Consider the following 21,743-nt stretch of genomic DNA (forward strand, 5'->3'; position numbering starts at 1 on the left):
CGTATTCCACCTGTCTTAATTCCGCTCCTCCTCCCCTCTTTCCCGTTACCTTTTCTTTCCCCGATCAAGCGAAACGCAAAAATAAAATGTAAAAATAAAAATGGACTCTCATCTTCATTGGAGGATGGACGAAATCGGGACAGTGTTATGTCCAGCGGACGTCCATTGGATATATAAGCGCGTCGCTGGCCAAGAAGCTTCAGAGTGCTTTCCGTGACTGAATAGTTCCAGTGCATTTGGTTTCCTTTGACTATGGCATCTCTAAAGGTAAGGTTTGCTCAATTTCATTCGATGTACATTTAGAGAACTTTCACTAAGTCATCCCATCACCTTCTAGAAGAAATGACTCGAGCGTTAAAGGATTTCGACTCATGGAATACCAGAATATCGATTTTAAAATTCTCCTGCGCTGTGGATGTTTCGTACATGGATTAAAATATCCTTCGTAAAGTGGCCAGTTCTGCTCAGAAATTCTCAAAGAGTTAAAAAACGTATACTATCACAAAGATAAAAATGAAAAAATGACGTGCAAAGTTTATTTTTAATCCAAATACATGTTACATCGCGTTAGAGAGATCTTTTCTTAATGATGAAAATGTTCATAAAATTATTCGTTAGATACATTAGAAATAGGTTCAGTTTAGTCAAATTAAACTCCCCAGATGCATTACCCTGAAGAAAAATAAATATGCAATTTATTACATAAATCTTTCCCCCTTTAAAATGTTCGGTTTATAAAGCAAGCGCGCCTAAAATAGTAATTATATATAAAGAATGATTTTAGCGAATCCATTTAGCGTTAGTTCATAAAAATATTTAATGCTTCTAATTCGATATCTCGTGATTTAAACGCATTTTTGCTTAAATCAAATACATTAAAAAGTAGACAAAATATTCTCAAGAATATTTATTGCTTTTAAATCGCTCGATTTGTTGATCCGTCTATAACAGATTGATTAAATTTGAAGTTAAATATCTTACGCTTCTTCGAATAGCAAAAAGTTGGTGCGTAGAAGATAAAGTATTTCATTTCGGGCAGGTGCAACATGCTGTTGCTTTTAAACAGCCGAGTTTGATGATTAAAAGCGAAAGAAAACATCTTAAATTTTATCAAATTGCAAAAGTTCAGCGCGCCAAAGATTTGAGAAAAAAAAAGTTATTTAGAACAGTGTTGCCACTGCTTGCTTTTAAATCACGGAGATTTCATTAAAAAATTCATCGATGTCGTATAAAATATGAAATAAATGAAAAGCAAATTCGAAATTCAAAATTCAGTCTTCGAAGTGCACATGTTGGGGGGTATCAAAAATTTGGTGGCTCTAGATGCCGTCGTTTACAGATTCTTCATTATTTAATAGTACATACAGATCCTTCATTATTTAATTAAACCTTATGGAACCCAGGCCATGAGGAATTGAAGATCTTATGTCTCGGGAAGACACTTGCTTATGGATAATAAAAAAACCTTAATAGCACAACGTTACGTAACAGCACCAAAAGATTAAAGACTGCTCTATAAAGCCGCACTTAATTTTTGAAAATAGTCTTCGATTAGGGAAAGAGACAGTTATCTCAAAAAACCTAACGTTGAAGATTTATTCCAAACAGTAATTATGTATTAGATATATATGTTTTATTGTATTTTATTTCTTGCTCTTTCCAATATATCATAACTGTCTCAATTGAAAAGCATTTTATGCCAGTAACATACAAGAATATTTTATCTTTAAAATTCAGTCTTCTATACTGTTCATTAAATTAAATTTAAATATTAGATTCTGACGAGGGAAATTATTTATCTAAAACTAATTTATTAAAGCCGCTTTTAATATTAATTCATTATATTTATGTCAGTTAACAAAATTAAATATTTAATTTTTATATGATATTAAAAAAAGATAATTTGAATTTTTAATGCTATTTAATAGTATTTTGTTTAAAAAATATCTGAATACTATTAAATAGCTTCATGTTATTTAGTTTATTGTTTATTACCTATGCTGGAAAGATTTAAACGTGGCTAAAAATATAAGAATATCATTACAGAATTTTGTATTAATAACTTATTAATTTGTATTCAAAACTACTCTCAAAATACTTACTTATTGGTTATTATTCTCATAAAATTTAGAAGTTGCTGCAAATCCGCTTTTTTTCTCCCAAATTAAACGTATTAACGAATAAACTTATCAAATTTTTATTTAATATTTGCCATCATTGACTGATCAAGGCAAAAAGATGCTTAGAACAATGTATGATTTCTAATAACGCTAATTAAAAATCGTCAAAGATGAAATTAAAATTACTTTATAATGTCTGTTAATTAATGGTGTGTTATGTATGTTATGATTATTTGAAGTTATTTTAGCCGCTTAAAATAGTTACTTTAAAAAAGAAAAATATATGTAATAATTTTTCTGAATCCAGTTAATATCATTTCACTGATCCAACTAGTAAATAATGATAATTGAAATGAATCTGTGTTTACTGCTTTCAAATCGCCTAGTTTGTTACTTAATATCAGAATAAATTTGAGAGAAAAATTAAGTACAACGCTTTGCTGAATGTACAGTGTCGCGTGGAAGATAAATCTATTTCAATTCGGACAGGAAAAACATATTTCTTTTACATCGCGAAGTTTGTTAATTAAATTTTGCGTTTTGCCGAGTTGCACTTCTTTTACATCGTTGATTTTTCTGATTTGATTAGAAAGATAAACAAATAGTTTTTCCCAGCGGCAACACAAAGCTTTTATATTGCCGAGTTCTTAAACAAAAGTCCCTTAAAATGCGAAATAAATAAAAAATAAATTCCGAAATTTTAAATCCGTGCTCTGAGGTGCACATATTCGGGTGGAGGACTATGTTTAAAACTATGGTGCCGCTGTTTTTCTCCAGTACGAGGAATATATAAACATTCACACATACAAAGTTTCCTAGATATGATTTTAATTTATACATTTAATTAAAGTCCACAAAATACTTTTTTAAAGATCGAAATTATTTAAAGAAATCATACTAATATAGGCATTACATTAGACCTTAGAATGAAAACAAGGCGGATTTAATATATGCAAAAAAATCTGCCATATGGAAAAAATAGCGTGAAAGTAAGAAGCAATAAATTCAAAGTGAAATGCGTTTACATAAATAACAGTTATTATTTATAATTTTTATATATTTTAATAATTGATAAGAAATTTGTTATTAATCTAAAACTACTGGGCGTATTTTTATCGCGTTATTACTTTTTCAAGAACATTGGATCATTTCATTCGTAGTTTTATCGCATGCACTAGCATCATCTAGGTGATGACGGAAGAGTTAAAATCGGGCGCCAATAAAGAGAGGGAGGCGTTAATTAAAGTTACTTTTTACAAGTATTGTGAGAAGTGCAAGCGTTTTGATCACTTGCAACAGAAAAATAATAAATTTTTTGCCCTAAATGTACTAAAATAAAATCAAAAGTAAAAATGATTTTTAAATAAAAATAGTTTTTAAATGTTAATGGATTTCAAATGCTAAAAAAAGCACCCCTCACCTTAAAAAGTATTATAATTTAATGCATAAAGGCTTTCTTCCCTTATTTTACATTCTTTTTCTGCAGAAATATCTCAAAATTCTAGCTTCGTTCAGTTTTTTCCGTTAAAATTTCTCTAAAAATATGTTATAGTAGTATATTACCTTTCCCTACTTTTCGCTTAAGTACGTATTTTTTTCCCCTTGTTAAAAAGCTCATAGGTAAAAAATTTTATCATGCTTAATTACATAATGATAAGGGTTAATACAAGTTATATGCAAAAAAAAATTTTTTTTTCTTAATCTAAAATTTCCAATACTTGATATTTCGTAAATTCTTACTTTTTTATGAAAATATTAAAATTTAACTACTGCTTTCTAAAATCATAGCAACAGGAATAATTCATCTAAGTTTAGATGCAAAAATAGCAATTTCTAATTCCTCTCTCAAATATTGAAAGTATCTGATTGTAACGAAGGTTTTCAGCCAAAAAACGTTCTTAATAATGTTAAGGGAAAAAAAAAAAAAAAAAATGAAAGCAGTACCTATAGTGTGGGTAGTAATCCCCACCAATACACAATTTGCTGCCAACAAAGCCTTCTGCCCAGAAACTGGTGGCCGCCAGTCCAAAAACAGAACAATCTCATTTCGAATGTCCTGTGCAGAATGAAAGATAGCATCAGCAAGATGTAGCTGCAGGTGTGAAAAAAGGTACACGGGCTTACTTCATCACAATTGAAGATCCAGTCCAGAATTTTATCCTTGCTTTCATATTCGAGCAAATTAGTGTAGGCCCGAACACGTCTGTCCTCATCTGCTTGAGTCAGTTCAAGCAATTGAACTTGTACGTCAAGTTTATGCGACGTAGAGTACGACTAATGCACATGGCACTAACGTTTAACTCCTTAAGCAAGCTCTCGAGTGGTTGCATACTGATCTTCTTTCCCAAGTTCTCGCAGGCGGGCCTCATCAGTAGGCTGAGCACTCTGCTTCTTGAATGTCATAGTCCTTGTTTTTGAACTTTCGGTACTAAACCATCACAGTGTCATATGATACAACATTAGCACCTAAAGCTATGCACAAGATTTGGTGACAATCTGTAGCTGACTTTTTGCAAGAGAACTGGAAGTAAATGATGTTTCTAATGTGGTGGTGTGATAGTTCCATTTCAGACACCTTGTACTTAATGATAACGATATTTGTTTACAAATTTCACAGCACAGTGTTCTAAAACAAGTCTCTTGCTTTCAAATGCCAAAACTCGGTTGACAAAATATGATTAAACACGCTAACGCGAACTGTTTGCGCAGACGATATTTACGGTGGCAGGAAATTTTTGCTAAATCCCGATAAAAGCAAACCATTTACTCTTAAACTAGCGTAACAAATTTACTAAAAATACAGAGCAGATCATAATAACGTTAATTAAAATAAATTAACTCTAAACTGTTGATTAAATTTTGAGTTTGTTGTCCAACTCGAATTTTGTTCATAAATTCGAAATAATATATTTTGCGTTTTGTCCAGTGGCAACACATTCCTTTTATAGCGCTGCTTTTTCTGATAAAAGTTGAAACATAAATATCTAATACGCTTTGCTCAATAGCATCAATCTTTTATATATAGTTGAGTTCTTAACGTAATTTTTTTAAATTCGGAACAGATATTAAATAAATAAATAAAAAAATTAATTCGAATATCAAAATTTCGTCTTTGAGGTGGACATATTCGGGTGCAAGACTATATGACACCTATCAAAACTGGGTGGCTCTGCGTGATACCATTCTTCCACACTTCGAGAAAAATATTTACACATATATTGATTTCTCATTATTTAAATACAGTAAAAATTAGACCATTATATAATGGTCTAATTAATGGATTTCCATTAACCGTACGTCGAAAAAAAAATATCTTGCTTAACATAAATCTGAAAGAAGGAGGAAGAAATCGTTATTTGTAAGTGTATTTATTAATAAACACATTTAGCTTACGCAAATAAGCAAGTTGGGAATACAAAAAAGAAATTCTAATACTAGAAAAATACTTGTTTATATATTTAGGCCAAAAATAAATAGACATTCGTTGGTTGAATGTTTGAATGGAAGCGCAATGTCAATGCCTCCGAATCGTTTGGCGATGTTCTACTTTTAATGGCCGCAAACAAGCTCATTTAAAGGGAATATTTCATTCGCTAATGTCAGTCATTAATGAGGAAACTACAGCTTTACTACCACGTCACATCAACAAAGTGTTGAAAATGCTTTATTGGCATTATTTTCTGCCTTTCAAAATTCGCTTTATTTTTCATTCATTCTCTTTTCGTTTGTAAATTCCTTCTACGTTAGAACAATTTGCTTGAATGGCTTCAACCTGAGTGTAACAACATCAAGAAACACATATATAGCGTTTCTGATTTTGATACTTCGATACTTGGTCGGTATACTTAGTCCCATTACGGCCTTACCTGTGATGCAACCGTAAAGAATATTCACAAAGTACCTGACGGGTTCTGATTTTGTTTATAACGGAGTATATATACTCCGTGTCATAAACAAAAGAACTATTTTGGGGAAAAGGGAAATTATATAGGATGAGTCTCAAAGTAAAATTACATGTGGAACAGATGCCTAATCTCAAAAAGCTCACGGGAAAAGATACTCTTCCCCCCAGCAAAATGAAAAATTTTTATGAACAAAGTAAAAAATATTTTAAAGAAATTTTTAATTTCGTTTAATAAATTTTATCAAATCATACATAAATAATAATAATAATAATATTGCAAAAAAATCAAATTTATATTTATTTTCTATCTGAAATCTATTATTACCTTCAAGAATCTCTTATTGGTTACACAATATATTGAAAGCTAATACTAAAATCATTAATTATTTTACTTTAATTTAAACTAAAAATAAACAAATTATGAAACTTCATTAAGTGCGATAAAACTTGAGGGGGGAAAAATCTGAGAGCTTTCAGATTTTATATTATGCCCAAAGGGGCGTCTTTTAGCGTTTTGTGTGTTACCTTTACTTTTGTGTGTTTGCAACAGCAATATCAGAAAATATTTAAAAGAGCATATGTTTAGAATTTCCGATACACAGTCATACATGCTGGAGATATTTTCCTCCGCACAGTGTTGCCATTGCTCGCTTTGAAATCGTTGAGTTTGTTAATTAAAAATTCTTTAGTGTTCGACAAAATATGAAATCGGTAATAAAACAAATTCTTAATTCCAAATTAGGGCTTCCAGATGGTCTTGTTCGGTAGAGGATTATGCGATTCAAAATTGGATAGCCTCTATGTACCGTTGTTTTATCACAATGCGAGAAACATACATACATACATTTATACAGATTTTTCATTACTTAATTTCTTTAAATATAACACAGGGCGATAATATTTGGTGGTAACAATTTGAAAAGTAAAATGGACATTCAATGTTTTCGCCGCAAAATGAAATTTATAGCCCTTCTGGGCTAACAAAGCGATTATTCTTAGTGAAAAAATTCGTAACCAAGCGTATTTATTTTTTGACAGAAGTATGAATAAATGCTAATAAAACCTGTACCTTCAAGTCATTGAATAAATTTATATCATACTGTAAATTAATAAGCTCCATTTGTAGATGTTAGTCGTGTTGTTTTCCAGTCGGAATGAAAATGCTGTAAACTCGGACTTCAAACAACTCAAATTTGAAATCTTTACAATACAATACTGTATTTTCAAAAATTCCATACTTGAAATGTATTCGTGTGCCGGCAGTTTGAGGCCACCGAGTTAGTCAATAGTTTAAATATTTTGTTTATAATCTCTAATTCGATATTTTATTTCTAACGCTTTGCAGTTTATGAAGGATCAAATTAATTAATGGTTGAAGTTAAAAAATATGGTAGATTTCAACTACAGAAAGGAATTCACATAGAAATTCACATTAAAAAATAGATAATTTTGAATGGAATTTTTAAATTACTTCTATTTATTTGTTCTGACGAAATTCGAAATTATATTTCTCTTCCAAATAAAGGTTTTATTCTTCAGGAATTAAGAAGTATCTGATTTTAAATTTCCGTTGCACTAATAAATGCAAAAAGTCACTTTTTTTTTTCTACGAAAATGAGTTAAATCCGACAAATAATTAGCTGTAATTCATCGACGATCACCCTTTAAACACTATTTCGAATTCGGATCCGCTAAAATTAATCAAAATACATCTTTAAAGGGAACAAATGTTAGGAAACATGGAAACTTCTACATTCTTCAAAATCCCTAAGGCATAATTAATGATTTAATACTGTCTTTTATTTCCCAAAATACAAAAAAATACAAAACTTTTAATTCATATATATATATTTTACTTTTTTATTTTCCCTTTGATGGTGCTACTATTGTTGTTACTAATCCTTTATTATTATTATTATTTTGTTTAAAGCACCATTTTGCCTCATCTTTCGATACGAATGACACAAAGAGATGCAAAATGCATTTTCTCTTAAAAACCGAATTTGAAACAAAGCCCGAATTTCTGATTTACTTTATATTTTGTGCGAATTTAAAAAAGCTCTTTAATTAAAGACTCAGCAATATAAAAGTCCCTCGGCAAAGCGTAAAATATTTCAGCGATATAAAAAGAATGTACTAAAAAGAATGAAAACAATTCTAAATTATTTATTTTCTATCTGAAATTAAAAGTCTGATAAGAGCAAGACATTTGTAATTGTTGCACTTAGTAATTCAAACATATTGACAGCTAAATATTAGTATTTCGGATAATTCTAATATGCTTATTTAACCATTAATTAACTTAGTGCAATTTAAATTAAAAATAAACAAGTCAAGAAAATTTGAGGATAAAAAGGCTAAAATCTGAGAATAAAAGAAATCGTGAAAAAATTCAGTAACTTAAAAGCTTTGTGTTGCCAGTCTGCAAAGCGCAAGATATTAACGTTTCAAAATTAATCAGAAAGCTCAGTGATATTAAAGACGTGTGTTGACAACCGGCACAACGCAATTAATATGTCTTTCGAATTTAATTAACAAACCCTGCAATTAATGTTATCACTGCCCGAATTAGAATGCTTTTACATTTCCTTGTTGTTCTGAAAGGCGCAAGATAATTTTTCTTTCAAATTTATTTTGTGATTAATTAGTAAACTGATTTAAACGCAGATTTATTTCAATTATTATTAATTACTAGTTGGACTCGTAAAATTAGATTAGGATTCATTAAAATCATATTATTATTTTTCTTCCGTTTATTTTAAGGTTAACTAACATTTTAATAAAGTTCGTATTACTCAATCTAACACTGAGTTTCGTAAGATTGTAAAATTAACTTATAAACAGAAAGTAGATGAAAAGCAATCTAAATTACAATAAAATCTAACAAGCAGTATACATCTCAAACTTTAAAACTCTGCATTAAAGTTCGTGAAGATGAAGGAAAAAATGGATGTAATTAGATTCAGCTGATTATTGCCCTACAACACCTCTTTTTGTGTAGGCCTGTCTAAGAGGAGATATCTTCTGTTTTCTTCAGCTACATAGAGGATAATAAGAAAACTAAACCATAATGATTACCTCTGATGGAATCCTTAATTTTCCATGCTTTTGCTTACTTGTTGGGCCCTGTTTGGGGTTTTTTTATTAATAAATGTCTTATAAATTGAGTTGAATTTTGTAATTTTATTCATGTGAACTAAATTTCCGAGAAATAATAGGAGTTTTTCTCTTTGAAACAGTTGTGGGCCCTGAGCTGCCTGATTCTGAGTGTATCATGTGCCAAAATTGAAAATAAAGCGACTATAACAAGCACTAAAGATCTCGTAGCAGCTGCAACTGGCTACGGCGGTGGCGGTGGCGGCTACGGAGGTGGAAGCGGAGGAGGTGGTGGGAAAGGCACTACTATTCTCTTGGCGATTCCAGTTTCCTTGAACTCAGGAGGCAAAGGTGGTGGAGGAGGAGGAGGTTACGGAGGCTCCTCTGGTGGTGGAGGTGGATACGGAGGCTCATCTGGTGGAGGTGGAGGCTATGGTGGTGGCATTTCCGTCGATAGCGGATACGGAGGAGGCTCTTCCGGTGGTGATTATGGAGGTGCATCCATCGGAGGCGATTATGGTGGGTCCTCAGGTGGTGGTTATGAAGCAGTATCCCTTGGTGGCGGATACGGAGGTGAATCTCTGGACCTTGGTAGTGCATATGGTGGCGGTGGAGGAAAAGGAGGTGGAGGAGATAGTGGATATGGCGGAGGAGTTGGAGGCGGATCTTCAGGTGGTTCGTCCGGTGGATACGAAGGTGGTTTATCTGGAGGATACGGTGGTGGCAAAGGAGGTGCTGGAATCAGTGTAATCTCTCTTGGAGGTGGATACGGAGGAAGCAGTGGAGGAGGTGGATATGGTGGAAGCAGTGGAGGAGGTGGATATGGTGGAAGCAGTGGAGGAGGTGGATATGGCGGAAGCAGTGGAGGTAAAGGTGCAAGCAGCGGTGGTTATGGAGGCAGCAGTGGTGGCGGAGGTGGATATGGAGGCAGCAGCGGCGGCGGAGGTGGATACGGAGGCAGCAGCGGAGGAGGAGGTGGATATGGAGGCAGCAGTGGAGGTGGAGGAGGTATTACTCTTCTTGGCCTCAGCATCAGTAGTCTTGGAGGTGGAAAATCTGGTGGAGGAGACGGAGGTTATGGTGGTGGAAGCGAAGGAGGCTATGGCGGTGGCTTAGGAGGAGGATACGGTGGAAGCAGTGGTGGAGACAGTGGTTACGGAAGTAGCGGTGGGGATGACTATTCCGCATTATTAAGCAGTGGACTTGGAGGTGGATATGGAGGCAGCAGCGGAGGAGGAGGAAGCTATGGAGATGCACTTGGTGGTGGTTACGGAGGAGGCAATAGCAGAAAGGGTGGCCTCGGTGGCGGTTTAGGAGGAGGCTACGGAGGTGGAAGCGGAGGAGGCTATGGTGGTGGTAGCAGCGGAGGAAAAGGAGGTTTCGCAGGATTAGGTGGAGGATATGGCGGCGGAAGTTCAGGAAAAGGAGGTGGTTATGGCGGTGGAAGCTCAGGAGGATACGGAGGTGGAAGCGGAGGCAAAGGTGGATCAGGAGGTTACGGAGGTGGAAGTTCCGGAGGATACGGTGGCGGAAGCGGGGGAGGATATGGAAATGGAAGCGGAGGCAAAGGCGGCTTAGGTGGAGGATACGGTGGAAGCAGCGGAGGAGGAAAAAGCGGAGGATTGGGAGGAGGCTATGGAGGAAGCAATGGAATCAGCAAAGGAGGTTTTGGAGGCGTATCCAGCTACGGAGGAAATGACTGGTCATGGTGAAAAGGTAATATTTTATATTTTTAATAAAATTATAACAATATAGAAAAATGCATTTTTTTACAATGGCACTTCGGTATAGTCCCATAAGGAGGAGAAAAGTTTTGTTGGAATACGTCTCCAGTTGGATAAGTTCATTTCTTTCGAAACAATATGCTACGACTGCCCGTGAGCGTCTACTGTTCAGTAAACAATCTGCGCTAAAACTCTGAAATTTCAAGCGATTCTGTTCCCCCCCCCGCGTAAATCTTTTGCTAATTCATCAAAAATGAGTTTTAGGAGAGTTCATGATAACAGTCGAACAACAAAAACAAACATACAAACAACAATAAAAGGTTATGATAACCATGGAAGGTGAAAAGGAGATTGTTGAAAAGAATAAAGACAACATGCGCATCCGGGACTTGGCTACCGATACCGTTTGACAAGTACGATTCTGAAGAACCAAGACGCTATTCAATCGGCTTACATCGCAAAGGGGGATTACCAAAGAAAGATCGAGAGGAACAGCATGTTGAGAAATTGCTTTTGATCTGCATAAAAGGAAAACATTTTTGTACAGTGTCACTCTCTGCATTTATATTTTAGTATTAAGCAGTACTAAAATAATGACGACAGGACTTTTTTTTATAAGACCAAATTAATTATTTTCCTTCTTACTGGAAAATTGGAATGGTATATTGCCATATAAAACTCAACGGCAAAATCACAAAATATTCAAAAACAGCAAACATACCTTTATAATTATCGAGAGAGTTGTAGAATCATTAGGTTTTTTTTGGGGGGGGGAAAGGAGGCGACGTGGAAATCAGAATAGGGTGTATATCACAAACAGCAAAATCACAAAATATTTAAAAACAAGCAAGCGTATCTTTAGACTTCTCAAAGGAGTTCTAGAGGCATTAAGTTTTTTTTTTTTTTTTTTTTGTTTTTGTTTGTTTTTCGTGGCAGGAGATAGGTCCACCACCTTTCAGTTCGGGTGCCACTTGTACATTCATTAGGTTTTCTTTCTTTCTTTTTTGAAGCAGGAGACGTGAAAGACGTGCAACGCCCTCAAATCCTGGACCTCTCGAATATGCTTCCAATTACACCACGAAGACACGCGAAAAGAAAGAAACTTTATAGAGCAGGGGTTCTCAACCGGTGGTATGCAAGACAAAATAGGTGGTACGCAAAGAAGCAAAGTATTTTTAACTATTAAATTCAAAAATTAAAACCCCAACATCCTGATTGAGTTTTTTCTCTAACAATCGTAAATTTATGCGATCTCAGCTTTGTTCAAGAGTGGTGGTGGTGGTACTAAAGGTTTTCAGTTTTTGTTCAGATGGTGCTTGTCAATCAAAAGGTTGAGAACTGCTCTTATAGAGTATTAAATGTTGCCATATATTTTTAAACTTTATATATGCTACATCATTTTTTAAAAAAGAATACATGGCAATAACATTTGATGATTAGAATAGAAGAGAAACACGCCAATGTGACAATCAAAAGCGCAATAACAACTTTGTATTTTGGCATACATATATTAAAACATTCAATCGATTTCGAAGGCAGCTAAAGGACCCTCCTCATCAGGAGAACGAAATTACTAAAATAATAATAATAATAATAAATTTTTCTTCTTTTTTCCCTTTTCTAGTTATTTCTAGTTTATTTTTATTGCGATTTTGATTGATGATTATTTGAAGAGTGTGAAAAACACACAAAAAAAAAAAAAAAAAACCTCTTATAGAAGTACTCGAATTAGATATAAAGTAATGATAGTAAAGCTACTACGGTACAACGAGCAAATAAAGAAAAATATTGATATTTTGGTAATTTCTCTGATATTGACTGACTTTGTATGAAGCAAACATTATTATGCTCAAAACTACATTTTTCTTTCTTTTTCTCTTTTCTAGATCTAATAGCAGTACAATACCCCTCTCCTTTGTTTTAGAAGTTCCGCAACACAGTATGAAAGACGACACAGACTTTGCTATTCAGTTCTAAACGAACGTTCCCTGGTATGATTAGTAAATCAGAGGCATTATTTTTTGCAAGTTCCTGCTTTGTGAAGTTATCATGAACTTTTAAAACGACTTGATGTGTCACCAGTTTCCATTCGAGTTCAACGAATGCCTGAACTACTGGTGGCAAATACCCTTTGTGGCAGGAAGATTGCAAGCGTCCGATCCCTCTCATGGTTCAGTTACATTTTACTCTCCAGAAAGATTGACTGTAACCGTCAGAGCCTGTACAGTAATAAGGATCATCTTTTTTGTCTCTCACGTTGGCATGAAAGTTGCATTGTATTATATTTTGATGAAAATTAAAAAGTAAATTATTATGTGTATTTAGCTGTGGTTGATATGCCTAACAAATTTCAGTGTTTAAGAATGTGTCGCATTAATACTTTGTAATGTCTTGATTATGTAACGCATAACTTAAAAAGAAGTTACGAGTATAATGTAAAATTATGTTAGTAGATAGGTATGTTTAAGGATAATTCAGACTCTTGAAACTGCAAGTAATAATCGCGAAAACGGCTAATATTCCATAAGCGGGGTAAGTTGGCACCAAATTATTTTGGCCGTCAAAATTTGACGAATTTTTTGCTGGCAATGAAAGCACTAAGATATGATTTTTAAATGTAAACAGAATAGTAACTTTAAGTTTTGCAGAAGTGAAACACAGTTAATTTATGCAAATAGAATAGTAATATGAGATGATAAAATACTAAAACAAAGTTCAACAGCTTTGCAAGTAAAATCATAGTTCTATCTATGTAATTCATCATAAAATAGTAGAATGAACAATTCTTGTAAATAATTATTGAGTAAATAAAGACATACGCTTATCAGATCAGAGCACTGCGAAGTGAGTTTTAAATGTAAACAGAATACCAAATTTTTGTTTACAGCGATTATTACAGTGTCTCACAAACGTGATGGGACACTTGTGCTTTACAAAAGGAAACTGTGGTAAAATAAATTCAGAAAACATGTAAAAATTTTTTGTGGGTGCGTTTCATACTTAAATTTAGTAACAATTATTACATAACATACATTTTCTCAAAATATTAAAATATTAATTTAATAAAAATATAATTGTTTAGAACGGAGCAAAAAATCTCACGTAAGTGATGGGACACTTACTTTTCCATCAAATAGTTATCCAAAAATTTTACTTTTTAAAAGGTTTTTAATATTTTGTTGGATTTCCTTTTACTTTTAAAACATGATTTAATCTTCTTGGGATGGATTCCACTAATTTTTTTGTGATTTCTGGAGTGATTTTACCCCATTCTCCTTGAAGCACCGATTTTAATTGTTGTATTGAAGAAATGGTGTGTTTGCGAATTCTTGATTCCAATTCTTGCTAAATATTCTCTATGGGATTTAAGTCTGGAGATTGTGGTGGTATTTTTATTATTTCAGGATAGTTATACAGCAGCCAGAGTCTAACGTTCAAAGCAATGTGCTTGGGGTCATTGTCCTGGTAGGATTTAAAATCGCTATGAAAGTTCAATTTTCGTGCTGAAAATTTCAAATTTTGATTTAAAATGTCAATATAATTGTACCGATCCATTATACTGTCAATAAAAACAAGATTACCAACTCCAGCGGACGACATACACCCCCATACCATAACTCCTTCTCCATCATGTTTTACTGTTGGCACCAAGTTATGTTTACGAAATTCTTCCCTGGGTTTTCTCCACACCAAGATTCTACAGTCAGAACCAAATATATTAAATTTACTCTCATCAGAAAATATAACTTCATTCCAGTAATCAGAATTCTTATTTATGTTGGATTTTGCGAAAACCAGTCTGAGTTTTCTATTCTTTTCATTTTGAAGAATTTTTTCCTGGCTGCTCCACCGTGATATCCAGCAGATCGAATTACTCTTCTAATAGTCTCAGGATTAACAATTACTCCATATAATGCTTGTAAATCAGCAGCAACTTTAGGAGCACTCATTCTTGGATTTTTTAAAAATATTTCGAACGATAGTTCGCTTTATTCCATTGGATAGCTTTGATGGTCGGCCAGGTCTTCTTTTATCCTGAATCATATGATTCTTTTTATATCCTTTAATAATCTTGAAAACTGTTGAATGACCCAAGTTAACTGTTTCAGCAGTTTTTCTTATAGATTTTCCACGTTCAGTATGCAAATTAATAACTAATTTTCGAACTTCAGGCAAAGTTTCTTTTCGTTTAGCATTCATGGCTGCACAGAGCTAAAAAAACACAAAAATTCCGAAACAAACTGGAGAGAAATACTGCAGACGATTTTATAAATTATTGCCAATTGCTTTTGAGTAAAAATAAAAAAACCCAAAAATATTTTTATTCTAGTACGTAGTAATATCTAATGGTGTTCCATCACTTATGTGAGCCATTTTTTACTCCGTTCTAAACAATTGTATTTTTATTAAATTAATATTTTAATATTTTGAGAAAATGTATGTTATGTAATAATTGTTACTAAATTTAAGTATGAAACACACCCACAAAAAATGTTTACATGTTTTTTTAATTTATTTTATTACAGTTTCCTTTTGTAAAGCACAAGTGTCCCATCACTTTTGTGAGACACTGTATGTGCAAACAGAAGAGTAAATGACAAAACAACGTCGTGGAATTCAGCACACTAAACAACTTTCGTTCAAAACTTTAAATATTCCACATCTTTCGATTGCCATGTGCAAGAAACAAAACTAAACAAAATAATGAACTATATAAAATTAAATGAAAACATTCATAACTTAACGTCATCTGAAATCCAACATTCTCCCACCACCAACAGCCTTAACCTTCTGCAAATATTTAATTTTAAATTGTATATATAATATTAAACAGTAAAAAACAAACACAGTATTTCAAAATTAAATTAAAAAAAAAAAGTCTTCTAGCTAAACCAAATTTGCACTCTTACAATTACTGAAATAAAGCTCTAGGTTTGCCACAAGAAAACATACAGCCGGAAACCACAACCAATAAAAATCGCGCCAAATAAAAAAAACTCTCGCCAAGTTTGGCGCTCACCCCGATTATGGAATATTAACAACGAAAATTAATACACTGATGCTGTAATGAATATAAAGAGAATGACGTCAACCACATACACACAAGAAGGGAGAAGATGCGGCCAACACATGACTTCCCGCCAATTCCATGTTTTAAATATCAGTGATCTTTAAGTAAAATATCAATTCCTGTTAACAATTTATAAACAAAATCCAGTTGTTCCAATAAAAATGAAAGTTCTATAATACTAAATTCTGGATTATACTTTAGGTATAATTGCCCATGTATCAAAATGGGTTTTTCTAAATTTATATCAGCGTCATCAATGTTTGCCCCTTTATTTTTTAAGAAAATAAATTTCTTCATTGAAAATAGTACTTTATTGGGCAATCAAATAAAGTATAATTATATATATGTTTTTAATTAAAGAAAATTAACTTTAAAATTAAATTAACTTTTTTAAACAAATGCTATAAATTAATTTTTTTCCATATTATTTATCAACATATCTAAATTCATTTTGATCTGCTTTTAATTATATGTTTCTAATTTTAAGTAACCCTTCCAATTTATTACATACAGTGAAAATCTATTGTTTGTTCTCAATCCTATTGAATCTCAAATTTGAAAAGTTTTGGATTATCTCGTTTTATATTTTTTCATAAAAGTCCGTTCAGAGCTTCAAGTAAAGTATCACTTCATTTAACCATTTTAGCCCAAATCTAACAAACAGCTACCATTGATATAAGTCAAAAACACTAAGTTTTGCATAATAATATATTAATGTAGTTTTTCATTAAAAACTGTTATTGGTTGTGGAACTGGCAAAAGCTGTGATTTCCATGTATAGATCCATTTGACTTCTCAAGCAATACGACACCAACGAACCAACCAAAATATCCCTTTCGTCCCTTTAAAGATGTTATGGGTTTCATGTAAAGTAGCCCTTCCGGTTGTCCAATTTTACAAATATAATCAACTTTGTATATGAATGTAGAAAGCTTAACTATGAAATTGGAACTTTTTGAAAACTTCATATATAAAAGTATCGTAGACGAAAAAGTCCTCCCACACATACCCACAGACAGAGACGATTCTAAAAATACAGAAAATGTATTATGGTGATCCTAATTCATGCTTATGGTATTAATATACATGGGACTATAATATTCTAAATTTATTTTACATGCCAATTTCGGTATTCTAATTTGCCACAACTCCCAATCATTTTTCAGAACATGATTCATAATACCAAGGATCTTCGAATTCGCTGGACCAGCACTGAAAATAAAATCAGAAATATACATAAATAATTAAACAAAAATTCCCCTCCACACCAGCTCAAGCCTTTATCAAAGGAAGAAAATAAGAACATCTCTTTCTGAAAGCTTATCATCTGCTGAAGAAAGACACGTCTTTATTTGCTTTAAAAATGCGTCAAACTTTTTATCACAATACTTAAATACAAATACTAAAAATGGACATGTATATAAAATGAATTAATTCAAAAAAGTGTAGTTTTCTTATTAGTGGTAAGTTGATATTATGAAATTAATATTTTTAATAATGGATTAAAGGGAACATAACGAAACTGAAAGAAAAAATAAATGAATAATTGTTTATTGCACTTGTGTTGCATTTTATGCAAACTCCTACTCCTAGCTCAAAGGTTCATAAGTATGACAACTGCTGTGCCAGTCTTGTTGTATTTCATTACCATTCATAGGTTAAAATAATTTATTATATTACATTTATTTTTTTTAATCGTTTGTTATGAATCTGAATTTAAGTGTTTAATTCTGGCATAAGAATTGAGATTTGAAGCACATATCTCCTACAATACAGTAATTTATTTTTGAAATTTCAGGAATATTATATTCTCTGAATTGTTTTATATGAAAAGAAAATTTAATGACTTAAATACAAGATAAATTTTCCAAGTAAATGAAAAATTTAATTTTAAACACTCAAAAATATAAGAAATTTATTTGTGGAGAATTTTGACTATTCCTGAATTACATCAGTGATTCATTTAACAAAATATTACATCCAGCATAGAAATGTATATGTATGTTTTAAAAACATTTCCATTATATTTTTGTCCACGTAACTTATTACACTATCAATATTATTTTTTACATCTTGAAAAATTACTGATGTTTTGTTCATTCATTGTAAAGCAAATCCGGTTTGTGAATTTCACACCGGCCAGTGCACTTGACTATCCACAGTAATAAATTCATCCCATTACAAATGAATTTGCTTCATTCATGTTAAAGTGATCTATTATCAAAAATGACTATAAAAACACTTTGGCACATTTCAGATGGGTTACATACAATGATTTCATAACCATTTTCCGAATTTACACTTTTTGACAGATTTGACATACAGTGCAGTTTTTATCAGTTGAAAATTTTTCAGTCCAAAACACAACCGCATGAACAAAATTATGAAACTTTTTCTGCACAGCTTCACACCTCGATTTCTTCATGACATTATATGCTACTTCACATACCTTTGATGCTGCATCCAGTGGATCGGGATACGGCATTTCCTGAAATCAAGATTTAACACAAATGAAATAATATTAAAAAAGAAGCATTTACAAATAAAAATCCTGTAATTATTAAACAGATCATGGACCCAAACATTATTTCACACAGATTTTCAAGTTTCTTTTCTGATACATTCCAATTTACCCCTTTGGGTACACATTTATTTGAAATTTTTTTTACACTTGTTTATCACATTATCTTGTTTGGGATACACAACCCCATAATGACAGAAATGCAGAATATATTTTATCAAAGTGATAACATGTTTTAATGAAAGTAATCATTCCAGGTACTTCAGAAAACTGTTTTACATCAGGTACATTTTCTTTTTCTTCCCAAATCCATTCATCTAATTTTTCATGAGAATATTCACTATCACTGCTTGATAAGCGTCTTTTACGTCTTGGAATAATTTCGCTATCATTATCACTTTCAAGTTTGATAAGTTCTCATTTTCATGATTACTACTTTAATTAAAACTGTCATCATCACATTGATAAAATATATTCCCTATTTCTGTCATTATGGGGTTGTGTATCCGAAACAAGGTTCACCAAACTACTGAAATTATTTATTCTGTTGCAACAGATACACATTACTTTGATATGAACCAGAATGAACTAGCTAAATCTCGTCTCAGTTTCAACGACGTATCAGTATGTCATGTGCGTCTTTGCCCAAACAAATGCATGAAGTACTGATACATCAAATGTAGCCAAAGAGTTAACAAAGAAAAAGCAAAATTCAGATACTCAAAAATTACACATATACAGTCAAAAGTTACCGGGTTAATCCAAACTTGTCGGGACTTCGGCGATTCCGGATTATAGATCATCAGTTTAAATCTCGTAAGATGGCATGCACAAATTATACAATTAAAAATATGAAACTGTAATGGCATCTTTTAGTTGCTTCTTTATGGAATTACAATAGCAGCAACAAAAATGAATAAATTTTCTACCTCTGTTACTGGTTTTATACTTTGCAAATTGTGCACTAGAAATGCACGCTTTGATGGCAATTCCTGTTCATTTGCCTTGAAACTTTGATCATTTGCATGTTCGATCAAGATGTTTTTGCATACCAAATTTCGTCACGATCACTAAAGTCCTTCTTGGTGCTTTGATTTTTTTTGCAAAAGAGTGTATAATATACATTAAATATAATTTTTGATTAGAATTCAATTTGTAAGTAAATTGAAGAAACAATTTTTTTGTTAAAGAATTTTGTTCATCCCCCCCCCCAGAATTTTAATCTGTACTTGGGTTTTCCTTTTGTCCTTGTCCTATGACATTTTCCCCTTCTCTTTTATTTTCATTATCACAAATCTTTTTGTCTTCGAATGCTTGATGGTAAGAACCATGAGCAGATCTGGCATATTGTAACATCAGAAAGTATATATTATTCATCTCACCTCCATTTACTTTTATGGCATCATAAAAAATTCGCAATACTGTTAAAGAATTCTTTGACATATTTTAATATGCACGTATATATATACAGTCATAAGTCGTTAATCCGGACTCGTTGCGACTTCGGCAATTCCGGATTATAGATCATCAGTTTAAATCTGGTAAGATGGCATGCAGAAATTCTAAAATTAAAAATATGAAACCGTAATTTATGAAATAAAGAACAATTATGATCTAAAGGGTATCAAAATTTGCCAAAAAAAAAAAGCTTAATATTTATTTGTTTACTTTATTAAACATTTCTTTTAACGTAAGTTGTTTAAGTTGCTTTGTTTTATGTGATAATACTTTCTCTTTAATTCTATAAACAGACATAATTTCTCGTTCAGTAACAAAGTTCCGCTGTTCAAGTCCCGTTAATTGCTGTGCCGAGAATACCGACTAACATGTCAATCGAAATTTTTTCGTTTTCACTAACCTCTCTGTCATATTCTTCATGTCTTTATCCATTTTTTGCAGCAATTCTACTTTTTGTTTGATGGACATCGAAACATACTTTCGTTTTGAAATCCTTTGGGAGCTCGAGAATCGGAAATTCTAGCTGACATAATCGAAAATTCAAGTTTACTTTTATAGTATTGCTCTTACAATCTGCAAAAAATAATAAGGCGGATCCAATTCGAAAATTAAGGAACAACGCAATCATCAACATTAACTGAAATAGATAATTAGACAATTTTAGCTTATACCGTCCGTTATACATAAAATGCGCGCGCGAAAACGTATTCTGAGCTTGCGCACACGCGCAGTCATAAAAGGTCTTACGCGCACGCGTAAACGCTTATGCGCATGTGTCAACGTGGCGCATGCACAGAAAGTTTTTAGCTTTGAGGTCCGGATTATGGGTGTTCGAATTAACAACTTTTGACTGTATTATCTATATTTATCGTCAGTTGCAGCAACAAATTCTCTAAAAAATTGTAAATTCAAATTATGTAGCTATCAAACTTGAAATATAAAAAACCAGCAAGTTCACCCACTAAAAGCAGAGCTTCCAGAATGTTTTCATGCTGCATGGAGGCACCAGTTCAGAATTCAAAAATAATTCAAATTACTATTATAGCATATGATTCAGTTTATTCGGTGATTTATAATATGATTCTGATGTAAAGTATATTAATATGTAATCACATATTCTAAATTTTATGTTCTCTGTCTCATTTTGAAATTTTCTTACACTTTTGGACTGAGAAAATTCTCATTAAGTAAGGAAAGCACTATTTTATCAAAGTACTTTTAAATATGATGAAAATTAAATCATTTGTACTGCATATTTTTCATGTTTCCTGCTCTGAAATTGGATTTAATGACTTTACATACTAATATAAAACAAAATTAAACACAATTATTTAATGACTTAACATTTGGTTGAATCTTCATATTAAGTTTTACAAATGTCAACAGATAAAGAGAATTCAGCTCAAATTTAATAAGAAAAATTACATTAAATATCACTAGGGATGGGTAAACGAAATTTGCTCAATTAACTAATTCGATAATGAGACTCAAACTGAGCAAATTTTATTTCTAACAGTTTAAATTTATTGCCGAAAAACACTTTCATTAGCGAAGGCAATAAATTAGAAAAAAGGGAGATTCAGTAATCTAGCCAGTGAAGTATCGATAAACCAAAGAACAATTAGATATACCAGCCTATAGTGTGTGCTACTCTAAAATAGGAACATCGAGGTTATGTTCTGCCATCCAATTTGACTCGTAACCACGGAAACGACAGCTGTGTGGAAAAAAGGGAACTTGTTTAATCCTCCCTGCACTTCATTACTGTTTATCATGTTTCGCTTCATGAAAAGCTTAAAAGCCCTTAGTAGAAGGCTGACGCTAAGTGAAGTCTCAAATGACATGAAGA

At 32.4% G+C, this 21,743-nt stretch overlaps 2 protein-coding genes across 3 annotated transcripts in view; one reads left to right on the plus strand and one right to left on the minus strand.

Annotated features, from left to right (window-relative positions):
* Window positions 1-111: 111 nt before the first annotated feature.
* LOC118200655 (uncharacterized) lies at window positions 112-13,164 on the plus strand. The gene is made up of 3 exons (XM_035372617.2): window positions 112-267; window positions 9,264-10,836; window positions 12,731-13,164. Exons 1-2 carry the CDS (start codon window positions 253-255, stop codon window positions 10,830-10,832), a joined length of 1,584 nt encoding a protein of 527 aa, XP_035228508.2. The 5' UTR covers window positions 112-252; the 3' UTR covers window positions 10,833-10,836; window positions 12,731-13,164.
* Window positions 13,165-17,678: 4,514 nt separating this feature from the next.
* LOC118202890 (gem-associated protein 5-like) overlaps window positions 17,679-21,743 on the minus strand; it is a 153,800-nt gene continuing 149,735 nt past the window's right edge. Inside the window, exon 26 of one of the 2 annotated variants that reach the window (XM_085821265.1) lies at window positions 17,679-18,403. In XM_085821265.1, coding sequence (XP_085677391.1) covers window positions 18,212-18,403 — 192 coding nt within the window. In that variant the 3' untranslated portion in view covers window positions 17,679-18,211. The remainder of the gene's footprint in view (window positions 18,404-21,743) is intronic. The other variant, XM_085821266.1, reaches the window with a different exon arrangement.

Source organism: Stegodyphus dumicola, chromosome 7 (genome assembly GCF_044657685.1).
Source record: "Stegodyphus dumicola isolate Sdum_Otavi_A_Nest chromosome 7, ASM4465768v1".
NCBI classification, from domain to species: domain Eukaryota; kingdom Metazoa; phylum Arthropoda; class Arachnida; order Araneae; family Eresidae; genus Stegodyphus; species Stegodyphus dumicola.